Here is a 15408-nt window from a genome sequence, read left to right as displayed (position 1 = left end):
ATTGACTTTCCATAGTAGTTTTTATTCTATGGAAAGTGAACTACTCCTTTAATTTAACAAGTGAATAAACACTGCAAAACAGCAGTACAATGTCTTAAGTTTCTTTTTCCTGTCGTTTAACCCTTACGAAAATTAACCATGGCTTTTTTGTGGTACAAGTGTAGTAACCATGGATTTTTGGTGCATTGATTACTTAGGGCAAAACCATTGTTTTACTACAGTAACCATGTTTTTTTTGGTTTTAACTGTAGTAAAACCATGGTAATTTTTAGTAAAGGAAATGGCACTTAACGCACATGAGTGCATATCATGTAAATAAAATATGCAATTCTAAAGCTGTGTTATTTATAAAATCTTAGAATTTTCTTTCATAATATCTCATTTCTTTCAGAAATACAGTATCACAGGGTTGCAAATAGCTTGGATAATGTGTTCCTTGCCTCAAGCAGCATGCTACACGAAAAATGCTTAGGTTGCAGGTGAAACCCTAACATACAGTAAATTAACACAAATAACAAAAAAACATCTCTATCGATCTAACTCATTATCCTCTAAATAATGTACAATTTCAACGTAAAATTATACAAATATTGCCTGAACGTTGAAAACCTTGTCAAATAAAATAATTGGACTTTGACGCCATGGCGCCTCAAGTGGCGGAACTCAACAGCGAATTTGTTTACATCCGGAATGTTTTTAGTGTGACACAACAGCTGCACATGTGTTTCCTACAGGATTTTTGCTCTATTTGAACACTGTAAGTATCTAACATTGTTTTCATTTGTACCGTTTACTTAGTAAAAACAATAACCAAATGTTTACACATGAATAAATACATCAGGTAAATACATACCGTTGCAAATTTATTCATTATGCATATGAGGCTTTTTACAGTAGCAGTAAAAATATTTTTTTAAGACTTGCATGATGTCAGAAGATTTCTTTATACATCTATAGTTCAAAATAATACACAGGTTGTATGCCATTGTTTACTTATGTAATTAAAACCTTTTACTGGCATTTTACTGCTATTAAACATCATATAATAGATAACAGATAATAGATAAATCAGATAACAACGTTAGTTTTAGGTAAGACCCTGTATTTTTTCTCTTGCAGATTTCCAGTCACCCATGAGATCTCACCAGCACTGAAATATCAAAATGAAGCCACAGTGTGACACAGAGCTACTTTATCTAGAGGTGTCCACTGTAAATGGAGCTGTGTCTCTCCCCCTCCACACCTCCATCACGCTGTTCCTCCTCTCCTACACAGAGTGTTCATCCTTTCACGTGCACCTGGTCACAGATCAGCCTGATGTTCTGCAGTCAGGTTTGGTGCCCGAGGGTCTCGATGTTGCCGAGGTGGTGAGAGAGGAGCTGCCAGATCTGGTTAGGCTGTGCCGTCTCCCGGCCGCATTAGAGCCTGACGCTGGCTTCTGCAGAGCCGGTCTGGCTGTCCTACTGCGACGCATCATTCAGAGGACGTGCCATCTGATGCCAGGCCGCAGGGATGTGGCTTCACTCTTGGGCTTCAAGAACACCTGTCTGAAGGCTTGTGCTGAAGTGTGTATACTAAAAAACAAATGCGCAAATGCTAAACAAAACAATACAATGTTTTTACATACGTTTGAATTTGTCGGCCTTGACATTTCTTCCACAATCAAGAACGCTTATAGGTTTCCAAAAGCCCGGTTGGGGGACTCTGTTGATGTCAGCACGCATAGTTTGACACAAATAGTTCATAAATAAACAACATTCATATGTCAAATCTTTCTTTACATGTTTTCTGTTCCTCAGGTGAGTCAGTGGACCAGACTTTGTGAGCTGGAGATTCCCTCTGCAGTGGAGAAACACTTACAGAACCCTACAGACCACACGTTTCTTCTGCCCGTTGCGGTCCTCAACTTAGAGAAGAGGTTAGGGGAACCCGTCAAAGTCCACAACGATGACAAGATACGCAGACAGAAGCTTCAACAACAGAAGAAGAATTCCTCTCAGAGCGATTCCCAAACAAATGGCCCCAGTACTGAGCTAGGAGTCCAAGAAAAGAGCCAAGGGGTTGAACTCGATGCTGCTCTGGCTAAGCTTTCTGTCGATGCGGTCCCTTCCGTCTCCACCAGAGAGCGCTCTGACATTAGGAAAGTCAAGACCACAGATCTGCCTGAGCTGGAACATGTGTTCGCAGAGGGCTTGTACTTCACACTCACTGATGTTGTGCTGCTGCCGTGCATCCATCAGTATCTGGTAAGAAAAGCCATGCTTACAGATTGCAAGACATCTTATTACACATGAGCAAAGGATTGTTCTAGCATTTCTTTTTTAGTAGAGGAGACATTTGAAGCTCGTGGGGAAAAGTTGTTCCACTGTGTCTTTAATAATGCAGGCGGCTTCTTGGTGGATCTTACGCTTTTAACCACTAAAACCATAGTCAAAAAAACACGAGGAAAGGAAGCATATTAGAATATTATTTCCCCAATTGTCCAGAACATTTTAAGGCCCCTCTGACAATTTCTACCCAATAAAATATTCTAGAAAGACTTGTATTTGAAATACTCAAGAAATAACTTTATTTCATTTGTTTTAGCTGATGTTAATGCTTGTTTTGGATTTATTTAAACTATATTAAAGAAATAGTTCACCCAAAAATGAGACACTGAGACATTTCTCAAAATATCTTCTTTTGTGTTTCCTTGAAAGAGTCAAAGACAGGTTTTGAAGGACATGGGGGAGTAAATGAGGACAGATGACAGAATTTTTATTTTTGGGCGAACTATCGCTTTAAGACATTTTGTTGCCCCTTTGCGTGTTTGGTGAGTTCCTCTAGTGAAAAACCAGGCTCTGTAGTAATGTGACGCTGATCTTGTGCCATTGGTATTCATAGGAGAAGTATAACCTGTGCGCCAGTATAACAGAATTGTTTTGTCAGATAAACAGACAAATTGGGCCATTTGGTTTTGCTATTTCTTATGAACTATCAACTTTATTTACTGTATTTAAATTGGAATGGCCATAACAGGTACCAGAATTACCATTTTATTTTTAATTTCTGCCGAAAAGCCCAAAGCACGTTTAGTTCCCTACATGACCTTCGGCTCAAGTTTGTTTGAATCTGTATGAATATGTGTTCATCCATCCATCCATTCATTTTTCTATATCTCGATTATGTTTTCTTTTTTGTGTTTTTCTTATGTTGTCACGGTTCGTTCTGCACTCTTTTCTCCCGCTGTAGGCTCTGTGCAGCCAGCGGCGCGTCGGTGCCTCGCGTTTCACACTCCGTCTAGCATGTCTCCCACTTTCTGTCCACGCCCGCGTCCTCCTTCTCGCTTCTCTTTGAGAAGCAATGATACGGGCGTCAGGAAGCTCCAGCTCTCGCTTCAGTGGAAACGGCACTTTGATGGGTCACTCAAGTTAGGCCGTTTCGCTGTCACTGCGTATTTTGTAAATGCACGTTCACGTTATTTTAGAAAATTTAATGGGCGTAACTGGGAACACGAAACATACACAGAGTAGAATCGTACATACTTTAATATGAATATCTTGATGAACATGTCGCATCCATGAACAACATATTTTTGGTACATCATTAAAATGATTAATAACCTTTAGTTTAATTAAAACATATATAACTTTTTTATGTTTCAGATCTCCCTTCAAAAGCACTCCCCCACCACACTCTCCCATCTCCCCTTGCTGCTGAAATGGTACCAGCGTGTACAGGAGCTCCCCATTGTTTCGAGGGCCGCAAAGGATTGTGGGATGGCCCTCCTCAGTCTAGGCACGGCTGACCCTTGTCCCCCCCACCCAGAGCCCCCGCGACCCATCGAAGCAGAGCAGAAAAGCCCCGCAGTCATGCAAGAGCCCTTCATCGGGGGCCCTAGGCCAACTTTGACCAAGCTGCAGGTAATTTAATTTCTTTTTCCTTTTTCTCTCTCACTCTCTTATTTTATTCGCCTCAGTCTTCTTTTCCCATCTCTTCTCTTCTATCGCTTTCTACGGAAAGAGATAACGTATGCGGCTCACAGACGCGCCACTCTTTGCCACTCCGCTAAACCTGTCAGTGGCAAACTCGCATAATCCCCAAACAGCGATCCGCTCTCAATGCGTTCAGCATCCCTTTACGGCAGGCCCGCGTGCCACTGCGGGTCTGAACCGTGATGATAAAGGATTTATGCATTCCAGCGAGGCAGAACAGCAGCCGCACTGACTCGCTCTTAACTGATGGGACTCCCTGCCACTTGATACTTTAAGGAGGCTGGTATTAAGGCGCTATCTGACTCTGACAAACACAGCCAGTTCTTTCAAGTTCTGAATCTGACGTTTAAAGTCCCAGTGAAAATTAAAAATGACAATTCTTATTTTTTCATGAAATATTGCGTTTATAGTAAATAGCTTATCAATGTGGGTCATTTTCTTTTTAAAGGGGTTAAATGACACGGCTAAAACGAATATTATGGTTTGTTTTAGATGTAATGATGTATGGTTTGTTTTTAGATGTAACACGAGAAAGTCAAACATTTCAAATGTTCAGTTTTCAGTGGTAGAGTAAAAATTGATGATAGTTTTGAAAATAAAAGCTTTTTTAAAATAACCTTCATTTGGAAAATGTTTGACAAAGCCAGTAAGAATGTTATTCACAAAAGCTCAACGTATAACTGCGTAAACAATGTATTGTATGGCAAGATCATTTTTGTCGAAAAGCCGCTCAACCGATTGAAAGTACATTCGTGAGATGAAAATGATCGTCTTACGGCCTTCAAAACAAAGGGTGAAGTAAAAAAATCCTGTTATCAGTCAACTTTGATGTAGTTTGGTCATAAAGTCATTCTTTTCTGAAAATAAAATATCAGGCTAAGTATATAGAGAATGGAGAATAATTGAATGGAATTTCACAGTACATTACTTTTATTATTGAAAGAGGTAGTGATTTATTCATTTTAACTGTCTTTAGAAACTCTGCAGATAATATAATACCATATGTTTTCATTTATTTAGTAATGATGTATTATTGCGGAAGGCACACAAAACCCATTATAAATCTATCCTGCAGTATCTTTTAACAGTTGACCTGGTCTCACTTCATGAACAGGTGTTTGAGTGTGATGTAGTAATGCTTTCTGGTTTGGTTGTGATATTACCATGGTAACCTTTGGAGTCCCATGCTACCGCCACTGTAGTTTCTTCTATCTAACTTTAGCCTTTTATTTCAGTTCTTCTAATATTATTGTCAGTTCATGATAAATCGCTCGCTTACTCGCAGACCCCTGTGTTTCAGACTTTTGTTCACTCGCTGTTCCGGATAATAATGGACCCATAAGGCTGTATTACACGGCAGGCTCAGCTTGTGACATCATTACTGTTTCCCGATGAACGCTCGCCTACCCCGGAGAATCGGCTGATTTAGTTTGTAACCTCCTGCGCACTCTTCTCGATCGCCCACCTCCTCTGTTAGAGTCCCGCTGTTTTACCCAGCTTCTGAACACACCACAAACTCCAACAACACTTTATCCCCAGTGCAGAAATCTGCCGATAATGAGTAAAGAGCCCGCAGTGCTCTCATACTCCTTCGCAGGAGGGGCGACCAGAGTAACCCGAGTGTTTTTTTGGACCACAATGCTGCAGTTGAGTCTCTAGCAGGTGATAAATGCACAGCTGCCTTCAAATTCTCAGTCCCGCTGCAGAACCCTACTCCCACCTTCCTGTATGTGTATGCTGGTTTGCCACTTTTGGCATTCAGCTACTATAAATCAGATATTTCCCGTCACGCTAGTGGATATCAATTTAGTGTGTGCGAATGAGTTGGAGCTCAGCGTGCACTCCTAAATGCATCAACGTCCGCAAGGATTTTCAGTCTGCGTGCTTTTAGCTTTAGGTCTGCTTTGCAGCTGTTGCCGGTGGGTTTCGTCCGTGGAGTCGGACCTTATAGCCAGCCTGGATTTGTAAGGACAGGACGGCAAACAGCGAGGCGGATAACAAGCTACTGTTTATCAACAATAATCAGACAGACATGCCCTGAAGCAATGAACCTGAGAACTCTTAAAAACTCTGTTTTGGCTTCTAAATGATGTACCGTGATTCTGCATTGGGACCTGCATTTGTGTGGAGTGATTGATAATCGTTTAAAGGATTTCAAGGTGTCTTACAAATTCCTATTTAAAGCAATAAAGTTGTCAGGCACTTATCTTAAAAGTTATAATGTTATGATATGCACACTGGGGATAAGCGGTGTAGATGAGCTTGTTGTCGTGATTCACTGACTGTATTGTCATGGGCTTTTACACACAGTTGTTTTATCTTTTTGGTGCTTTTATTGTGTGACTGAGGAACAGGAAATTTTGGGTAGAGAGAGGGGGAAATAATTCAGTGCTAGAACTGAATCTACGTCTCCCACATGAGCATCTCTTGGCTGAATGTGTCAGGGACGTGTGTGCTCATGGAGAATTCTACCTCCTCCTTAAAAAAAGTTGTTTCCCGTCATCCCGTTGCAGACGCCAATTCCAGGGCCATGAAACATGTTGGAAAAGAGAATCGCCATTGGCGGTATATGATGAGGTACACCTGGTGTTTGTTGCCTCCTGTTATAAATCAATAAATCCACCCACTACTTTCCTGAGGTGTTCCTGAGGTCCAGTCTGGTCTTTTAGACTTCAGCGCGTTCTCTTCTTACGAACAAGCCTGTTGCATTTTAAAGAAGCAAATGACTCACTTGTCTGGTGTGAAGTGTGTGTCGCAAACTTAATGTTGATACTTTTGTGTATACTTACTGTATATTTGAAGAGTTTGGTTCCAAAATGAGATAACTCAGTTTTTTTATTTTTTCAAAAAGCGACTTACAAGAGTGAGGAAACAATGAAGGGATACATCATTTGGGGGAAATAATACGAGAAGTGCAATAAGGTTTTGCATGTGCGCTCTTACTGTAGTTACTGTACCGTTTTTTTTTTTTAATGACCTCCAGCTCCTTAAACAGCTCTTTAGTTTTTGAAACACTTTCTATCACCTTTCAGAAAAGTTTTTGCATTTTTAAACTTATACAGAATTGTAATTTTTACATCACTGTTTTTGACTCTCCATGACTTATAACCTGTTTTTTTCTTCACCCTAAAAAGCAGTTACTAATTGTGGTATAAACGTCCCCCACTAAAAGTAAAGTAAAGTTTACTGTTATTTTCCATGCATTTTCGAGCTATACACGGTTTCATCGGACGCACACGCCTGGCCCTGAAATTAACTTGCTTAACTTAGTGTTTGTTTGTCTGGCTAGTAGCTAATAGTATAACTATTTTTATTTTATTCATATTATATATTAATTTACATAAATATTTTGTTGTATAATAATTGTATTAAATTATCAATTTGTTGAATTTTATTGTATATTATTTATATTAAATAAACTATTTGTTGAATGGGTTGTGTAACTGTCGCATTTTTTTCTTATAGCCAAGTGATAGTTCTTCTACTGGTAACCAAAAAAAATTGGCTAGACATACTTTTAACTTGCTAGCTAATGTAATTTACTTGTTATTTATTTTGCTTGTTATCAGAAATAATCTACAGGGACTCTATTCTTTGCGAATGTGTACCGAAAGTTAAGTTTGGGCCACAAAAGCTCGCATACGCAATAACGTTTGTTTATGTTGTTGCTTTGAAACTGTTTATATATGACCCTTATCAGGGCCGTAGCCAGCCTTGTGGAAGGGGTGGTTCTTTTTCTCAAAAAGTGGACCTTTTTTGTCGTTTCCCCCCACATTTATTATTTCATTTTGAGGTTCAAATACTCTTAACTCCACTGTTTATGTGAATGCTCACTCTCCATACAAATGGTAAAATGTGTAATCGGAGGACCACTACGAATCCAGCTGCTCATTACAAATACTCAGAAGAACTCCTTGTTCTTTATTAAAGGTCCATTTGGTAAGTTGTACTTTCAGGTGTAATTAATACATTAACTAACAAACATGTACTAACATGTAGTTGACCTGGGCAGTTTTAACACATGAATCCTCATGACTCCAGTATTACCTAAGGTTAGCCCTTTCATGGTCGTAGCCAGGGTTTGAAAATGAGTGAGGTCTGTGGTGGGGTGTCAATAATTATACTTAATATTACCAATAAATGCTATAAATCATTCAACTTTAATAAATATAATGAATAATAAAGTTAACAAATGATAAACTTATACTTATAAACAGGGCTTGATACTGTGGCTAGGGGGTTTCCAAAATGACTAACTGCTCCTACTCTACCCGTTCTGGGTTTCGAATCAGCATCTGTCCGGTATGGGAGAGGAGTGCTCTAACGAGGAGGCTAAGCATCTGTCACTAAAGCAACCCTTGAAGTCGGAGTTTGGTTTACTGCCACAGCTCTCTCTCGCTGGTCTCTGTTACACTAGCCACCCGGCATTTTCACTGTCAACAATTTTGTTTTTGGCAAATGATTTTATATGACTAAAGTTGACAATGGCATGCTGTGAGATCATGCGTCGAAAAACATGCCGAAAATAAAAACAAAAATGTTCCCGTGCATTGTTGAAAAATAAATGCCTGTACGATATGTGATGTGAAAATGTAGAAGAGTTAGTTTGGCGAAAGGTGGATTTGAACTTGGTTGATAGCGTCAAAACTACTCTTACTCACTGTGCCACTGAAGCTGCTGACAAAGTAGTGTCGTTTTTACACTCAGATTTTTTGTGCTTCGGCCGCCCATGGTCCTAATTATTGGTAATTTAAAAGGACACATTTTCAATACAAAAATTCACAAAAATACTGACTTAAATTCTGGACCGTTGACCGTGAGGGGTGGGTTGTTCGAACCCGGTTTCGAGCTCCACGGTTGTTCGTGGCTACGGGCGTGCTTATGTACCGCTAGTCAAAGTAAAGTTTACTGTTTGCTATTTATACATTTAACATACATTAACTACCACTAACACTTTAGCAAACTGGTATGCTAACACTAAATATGCTAACACAACAAGCGTTCCTGCTCAAGATTCATTCTTGCCGGCATTTATGTCTTTATGTAATCTCAAGTACTTGGTTTGCGTCTCGCTTCCAAAACAAAATAATTATAATGCTGCTTCTTGCTCGTTTTTGTAGGTCGTCAAATGTCAAATTCTCTATTAAAGAAGCAAAGGACATATAACTCTGAAAGGGTTTGAAAAGTAGGATTTCTCAAGCTTGATCTTTGCAACTGTTTCTTGATTTAACAGGCATTTTATTTCAGGTGTTCTCAACTGAGGAAACACAAGCAGTTGTCAGCTCTAGTGTAATAGCTTGTTTCCTAAACCCATTGAACTGACTTACTGCCTACAGACAGCACAACCGGAGTGTAATCTTATAAAGAACTCATTTGTAACCCTCTACATTGACAGCAGCTCTGGTAATGTGTTTATATGCTCTTGTCTTCTTCAGGAGAATGGAATAGATGCTGTTTTCTCTCCTCATCCCTGCCCGTCGTGGACCCTCGACTGGCATAGTTTACCTGCGGCCGTCAACCCAACTGAAGGTAACCTGGGGTGGATTTTTCACACAGGCAAACATATGAAGCATCATTCTTCCTTCTTACCATCCCTTTTGCAATACAGTGGCCTGTTGGCTAAAACAGATGCTTTTGACTTTTTTCCTATCCACTCAGTCTTCAAAGTCTTTAACGGTTTCATTTTCAACTGTACGCTATGGTAAAAGTTGTAGCGGCAGGTTTTACGTTAAATGATTGATGGCGCCATCTTAGATGCTTAATAAATAAACCAAAGTCACTTAAGGAGCATTTTATGCCCTGTACAAACGTTACTCTGCTTGTGTCTGCCTTCTGGAAGCAGATCATACCTGCGGAAAAGTGTTTGCGAGTGGCGAGCATTGACGCTTATCAGCAGGCGTGCTCAGGGGTCTTAACTAGCTAGAGCAGCAGGCATCTGTTTTTCAGCGGGAATCAGCGAGATGCCAATCACCTCGCGCAGACAGACGGAAGAGAGACAGCCATCCAGTTTGTGTAAAAAGTCTGGAAACAATCCTCATCGACCAGTGCTCCCCAGAGCATCATTTACTGGAGTCTGTAAGAAACAACAACAAAGAGGGAGATTTCAGTTAATGTTTAAAAAGATGGGTAGCTGCTTTTTTGTTTTTTAAGAGATTTTTGATAGAAACAATTATGGACATGTCCATCATGCGCTTGTATTTTCTGCTACATTTACAATGACTGATCAATCTTCCATTTGCATTCCGAAAATGTTTGTTATTTAGAGGATTTTTTTCACTATAGTGCAGATTCAAATGGACTTTAGTAGACATCTATTGATCTGTTCATATTTTCAGAGTTAAACTCATAGAAAAGATTGTCTGCAGCATGTCGTAAAGGCACAAAAACTTCCCCTTTTTGCCCAGCCTATGAGTCATTTCCATTTCCATTACTCATTGATTTTGTACAGTGCTAGACAAGGGAACAAGGGAAGCTACAACACAGTTCTTAGAACAGGATAAAGTGTTGTTGACCATCACACACTGCACTTACCAGAACCCCCACATTCACGAGTATGTTGCTTTTTTGTGGTTTTCCTTGTGCTATAGCGGCTGTATCTGTCAGCACACGCCTACACATGCCTCTCTAATGTGTTCCCAAGTGCTGAATCTGTGAACGGTAACAGAGGAAAGGTGTAAGAACAGCAAGACCTGTGTGTGTCCTGCTGTTTGTTATGAAGCCCCCATGGCTCCAGCATCCCACTAATCGCTGCTGACATCTTTCGGTGGTCAGGTAACCCGCGGTGTTAAGACAGGCTCCATTGTTAGGGGATTGTCGTAGTCGGAAACAGCCAAAGAAAGTGCCTCAGCAGTCTTGTTGGCCTCAACTTCTCAGCAGAGAAGTTCAAACTCTTAATGTGAATTTTTGTACTTCACTTTAAAACCAGATTGCTCGTCCAGACGTTTAAATCCTAAGTCAGCACATTCTGTCTTCCCACAGAAAAACATGATCTCTTGGTATTGTTAGTCAGTACAGCTTCTGACAAGTCATTGGTGTGGGAGAGCCACAGAACTCTGTGCTGGGACCCTCCACATTACAACATTATTCCCATCAGATAGTGACTGTGTGTGGTAGTAAGCAGCTCGTCTTTTCATTAACTTTTCTGGGATTTACTGCTTCTATTATATTATTTAGCATCTTTTGTTTTGGGGTCTGTTGGTTTTCATGCTTGCATCACTGTTTTGAAACACAATAAGATGTGTGCACTTGTGCAGTAAACCAAATTCACAATTTTGTATGCTACAAAAAAAACAAACAAGATTAAAGAATCCTGTTACTTTTGGGAGATCTCTCAGAGTCTTTGAAGACAGGCATTCGAATTTTACATTAATTGGCCAATTTTAGCCAAATATTTAGAGGTTTGAGACATACACAGCAATTACCACCCACATTTTGCAAGCCTCCTCCAGAGCGCTGATAAATATTGTTTTAAATTGAGGGCAGTCTGTGGGTGGATTGCATCGCCGGGGTGTCTATTATGCAGTTTGTCGAGGATGGGAGAGAGAACCAGCGGCTGTCACTACAGAGCTGAGAGAGGCCCCAGGGGCCACCTGGGAAACGTGGTTGGCGGCAGTGCCTTGAATGCGAATTCATTTCCCTTGTCAACACTGGCCTTGTTGAGCTTTAGGAGACTTCAGTGTGTTTATGTGGGTAGGGGCCTTTTACATGGGAGGCGTGTTCCGGATGTGTCTGCCTGTTTTGGCAGCTACTTGTCTAAGATGCTTAATTTCTAGATGGTTTATGGCCTTGAAGGGAAGTGGAGGAGGGAAGGTCATCACCGGAATCAGTCGTTGACAGCTAAATGGTGAAACGTAGCAATAATGTGTCTTGAAGGTTTTCAGGTTAAGTTAATAAAAGACGCAAGTCGCATGCAGTCAGATTTTAGACAGTTAGCATTAAAAAGTCCACATTGCAGTTTACTTATTTGGAATAGTATGGACTGGACTGGACATTCTTACTGCATTTTTTTTAGGGACGGGCAGGAACGAAATTAATCTGCTATCAAAATGTGGATTAGTGATAATTGAGTGGTGGTGCATTTAATTGTATGAAAGGTTGTAAACTTTAAAGTTTTGGTTTTCCATAACTTTAGACTATCTTTGTTTTAACATGAAATTGCAGGTTACTTTACGAGCTTTTCTTCACATAGGTTGAATTTAAATGACGTCAAACCGGCAATGTCTGAAAAAAATCATACCGGATACCTAAAATTGTAAATCAATACTATAAGCTTACCATTGCGAGTTGTCATAAGGTAAGCAGGCAGTTTCTGTGTATTTGCTCAATATCTGATTTTTGTTTCTTTGTAACCAAAAAATGTATGGATTGCGGTTATAATTTTCAGCAGTTGTTGTAGTCTAGTATCTAGCGTTCTGATGGCAAAAACCTGTGCGTCCTGATTCTCCGAAATCACTTCCGTTTTGAAATCCAGCTCGTTCAGACATTCCAGTAACTGGACGTGGATTCGTCTGAGAATTGAATGCGAAGGTCCCACTTTATTTTCTAACATGTGCCAGCGGCAAATGGCACTTACCCTTTCAGAAGGCGACATTTGGTTTGCTTTGATTAATTGAACCTCCATCTCTTCAGTTAGATCGGTTCAGTTAATCAATACCAATTAAATGTTGCTGTCAAAGCTGGCTTTGCAGTTTTGTTGCTCCCGATTGGAGATTCATCAGCACTTTCTGAACTCGGCCGCGGTGTATAGTGCACACACCAGAGAGCCGTAAATGAATTTTACTAATGGGCGAAATGTTTGAGTCATGATTTTGAGCGTGAATACAGCGGCCCTTTTATTTGCAAAATGCCACCTACTAAATATTCATGCTTGTCATTTGCTTGTCTTGGCAAGGCTTCTTTTCTTATTATTTAGGATTTTTTTATAGGAGGAGCTTTTTTGTTCTCTTTTCTTCTCTGTTCTTTGCTTCAGAACGCATTCAGTTTTTTTCATGAATCCTATTTATCTATCTTTTCCTGTTTCATAACTGGCATCTGTGCTTAACCATCAACCTTGAGACGCTGTCCTGTCCATCTTTCAGATGTTTATTCCTGAATGTCCACCGTGGCCTTCTGCATATCTGCGTTCAAACAAGCGTCTTGGAGCCGGTTTATCAGAACACGCTGAAGTCTCAATTAGACCGGTTTTACAGAGTCTATTAATAAGAACGCCAGAAGTCACACGTTCAAATATCCTCTTGCTATTCTCGCCTCTATTTTCTGTGTTCAATAGCACAAAAAGGCTCCAATTATCACCCGTCCCTTATATAAAGGGCTGTGAAGACTCATCGAGACAATGAAGACCCATTTAGCTCATTGATCCGTGGTGCCGATGAGGTTATTTGGTCCCACAGATTTGAAAGCCCTGCTGTTGCCTAGGAAATAAAAGCATCGTTTGATTGCTTACCCGGCTTTTTTGACAACATTTTGCGTCGTGTTTTTGAACACTAATCCTTCCCCCGACGGTGATTTCTTGAGTGGTACGATAGAGGCCTCATTATGTTTACAAGAACAGTAAAAAGCCAATACCGGCATCTCTGTTTTCCCCAACACATTTGTTCAACCGACAGATTGTCCGAATCTTTTATTAACCACGATTTCACTAGAGACTAGTGTTTCAGCCACAAAGAAAACTTTGAGACCAATCCTGTTTAATAAACCTTATTATGTAACCGTGCCACAGACATGAATTGTTTCCGTAAATCATATGGCCAGCAGAGTAAAGGTGTGATATTACTTTGTTCTTCGGAAAATGTACAAATACAGTTGATATACACTCACCTAAAGGATTATTAGGAACACCATACTAATACGGTGTTTGACCCCCTTTCGCCTTCAGAACTGCCTTAATTCTACGTGGCATTGATTCAACAAGGTGCTGAAAGCATTCTTTAGAAATGTTGGCCCATATTGATAGGATAGCATCTTGCAGTTGATGGAGATTTGTGGGATGCACATCCAGGGCACGAAGCTCCCGTTCCACCACATCCCAAAGATGTTCTATCGGGTTGAGATCTGGTGACTGTGGGGGCCATTCTAGTACAGTGAACTCATTGTCATGTTCAAGAAACCAATTTGAAATGATTCGAGCTTTGTGACATGGTGCATTATCCTGCTGGAAGTAGCCATTAGAGGATGGGTACATGGTGGTCATAAAGGGATGGACATGGTCAGAAACAATGCTCAGGTAGGCCGTGGCATTTAAACGATGCCCAATTGGCACTAAGGGGCCTAAAGTGTGCCAAGAAAACATCCCCCACACCATTACACCACCACCACCAGCCTGCACAGTGGTAACAAGGCATGATGGATCCATGTTCTCATTCTGTTTACGCCAAATTCTGACTCTACCATTTGAATGTCTCAACAGAAATCGAGACTCATCAGACCAGGCAACATTTTTCCAGTCTTCAACTGTCCAATTTTGGTGAGCTCGTGCAAATTGTAGCCTCTTTTTCCTATTTGTAGTGGAGATGAGTGGTACCCGGTGGGGTCTTCTGCTGTTGTAGCCCATCTGCCTCAAGGTTGTGCGTGTTGTGGCTTCACAAATGCTTTGCTGCATACCTCGGTTGTAACGAGTGGTTATTTCAGTCAAAGTTGCTCTTCTATCAGCTTGAATCAGTCGGCCCATTCTCCTCTGACCTCTAGCATCAACAAGGCATTTTCGCCCACAGGACTGCCGCATACTGGATGTTTTTCCCTTTTCACACCATTCTTTGTAAACCCTAGAAATGGTTGTGCGTGAAAATCCCAGTAACTGAGCAGATTGTGAAATACTCAGACCGGCCCGTCTGGCACCAACAACCATGCCACGCTCAAAATTGCTTAAATCACCTTTCTTTCCCATTCTGACATTCAGTTTGGAGTTCAGGAGATTGTCTTGACCAGGACCACACCCCTAAATGCATTGAAGCAACTGCCATGTGATTGGTTGATTAGATAATTGCATTAATGAGAAATTGAACAGGTGTTCCTAATAATCCTTTAGGTGAGTGTATATCTATAGCCTTTCAGATTGCTGTGAACACAGTTTTTCACGTCACAATATATGCTGTTGTTGTTGAATTCTCTCCGATTCAACGTTAGTTCTTAAGGTGTCCATCTTTAGCGTTTGAGATGAAGATCCAAGGTGACGATAACGTGACATTACAAGTAAAACAGATGTACTTCTGGGGTATATCGGACTTCAAACGAAAGTTCTCCGAGTTCTAGTTAAAAATGAGATGACTTCAACGCATTCAGTTCATCATCGCTCTGTTCCCTTTGTATTTTTAAAGGTGTCTTCACATTTGACAGACGCTCAAGGAGTGACTTCCCATCTCTGTAGGGTTGCCTGTCCCTGACACGTTTTTTTTTCAACACCCTCGCAACTGGAGTGTAAATGTGAAACACTTGGGCA

General features: G+C 40.5%; 1 protein-coding gene across 3 annotated transcripts in view; it reads left to right on the top strand.

Annotated features, from left to right (window-relative positions):
- Positions 1-531: 531 nt before the first annotated feature.
- The window catches only part of gstcd (glutathione S-transferase, C-terminal domain containing), a 37512-nt gene continuing 22635 nt past the window's right edge, over positions 532-15408 (top strand). The window contains exons 1-5 of one of the 3 annotated variants that reach the window (XM_057332354.1): positions 532-757; positions 1120-1565; positions 1800-2246; positions 3645-3902; positions 9410-9503. In XM_057332354.1, coding sequence (XP_057188337.1) covers positions 1164-1565; positions 1800-2246; positions 3645-3902; positions 9410-9503 — 1201 coding nt within the window. In that variant the 5' untranslated portion in view covers positions 532-757; positions 1120-1163. The remainder of the gene's footprint in view (positions 758-1119; positions 1566-1799; positions 2247-3644; positions 3903-9409; positions 9504-15408) is intronic. The other 2 variants (XR_008962855.1, XM_057332351.1) reach the window with 2 other exon arrangements.

The sequence above is a fragment of the Triplophysa rosa genome, linkage group LG4, assembly GCF_024868665.1.
Source record: "Triplophysa rosa linkage group LG4, Trosa_1v2, whole genome shotgun sequence".
Lineage (NCBI taxonomy): Eukaryota > Metazoa > Chordata > Actinopteri > Cypriniformes > Nemacheilidae > Triplophysa > Triplophysa rosa.
This window is presented reverse-complemented; position numbering and strand designations above follow the sequence as displayed.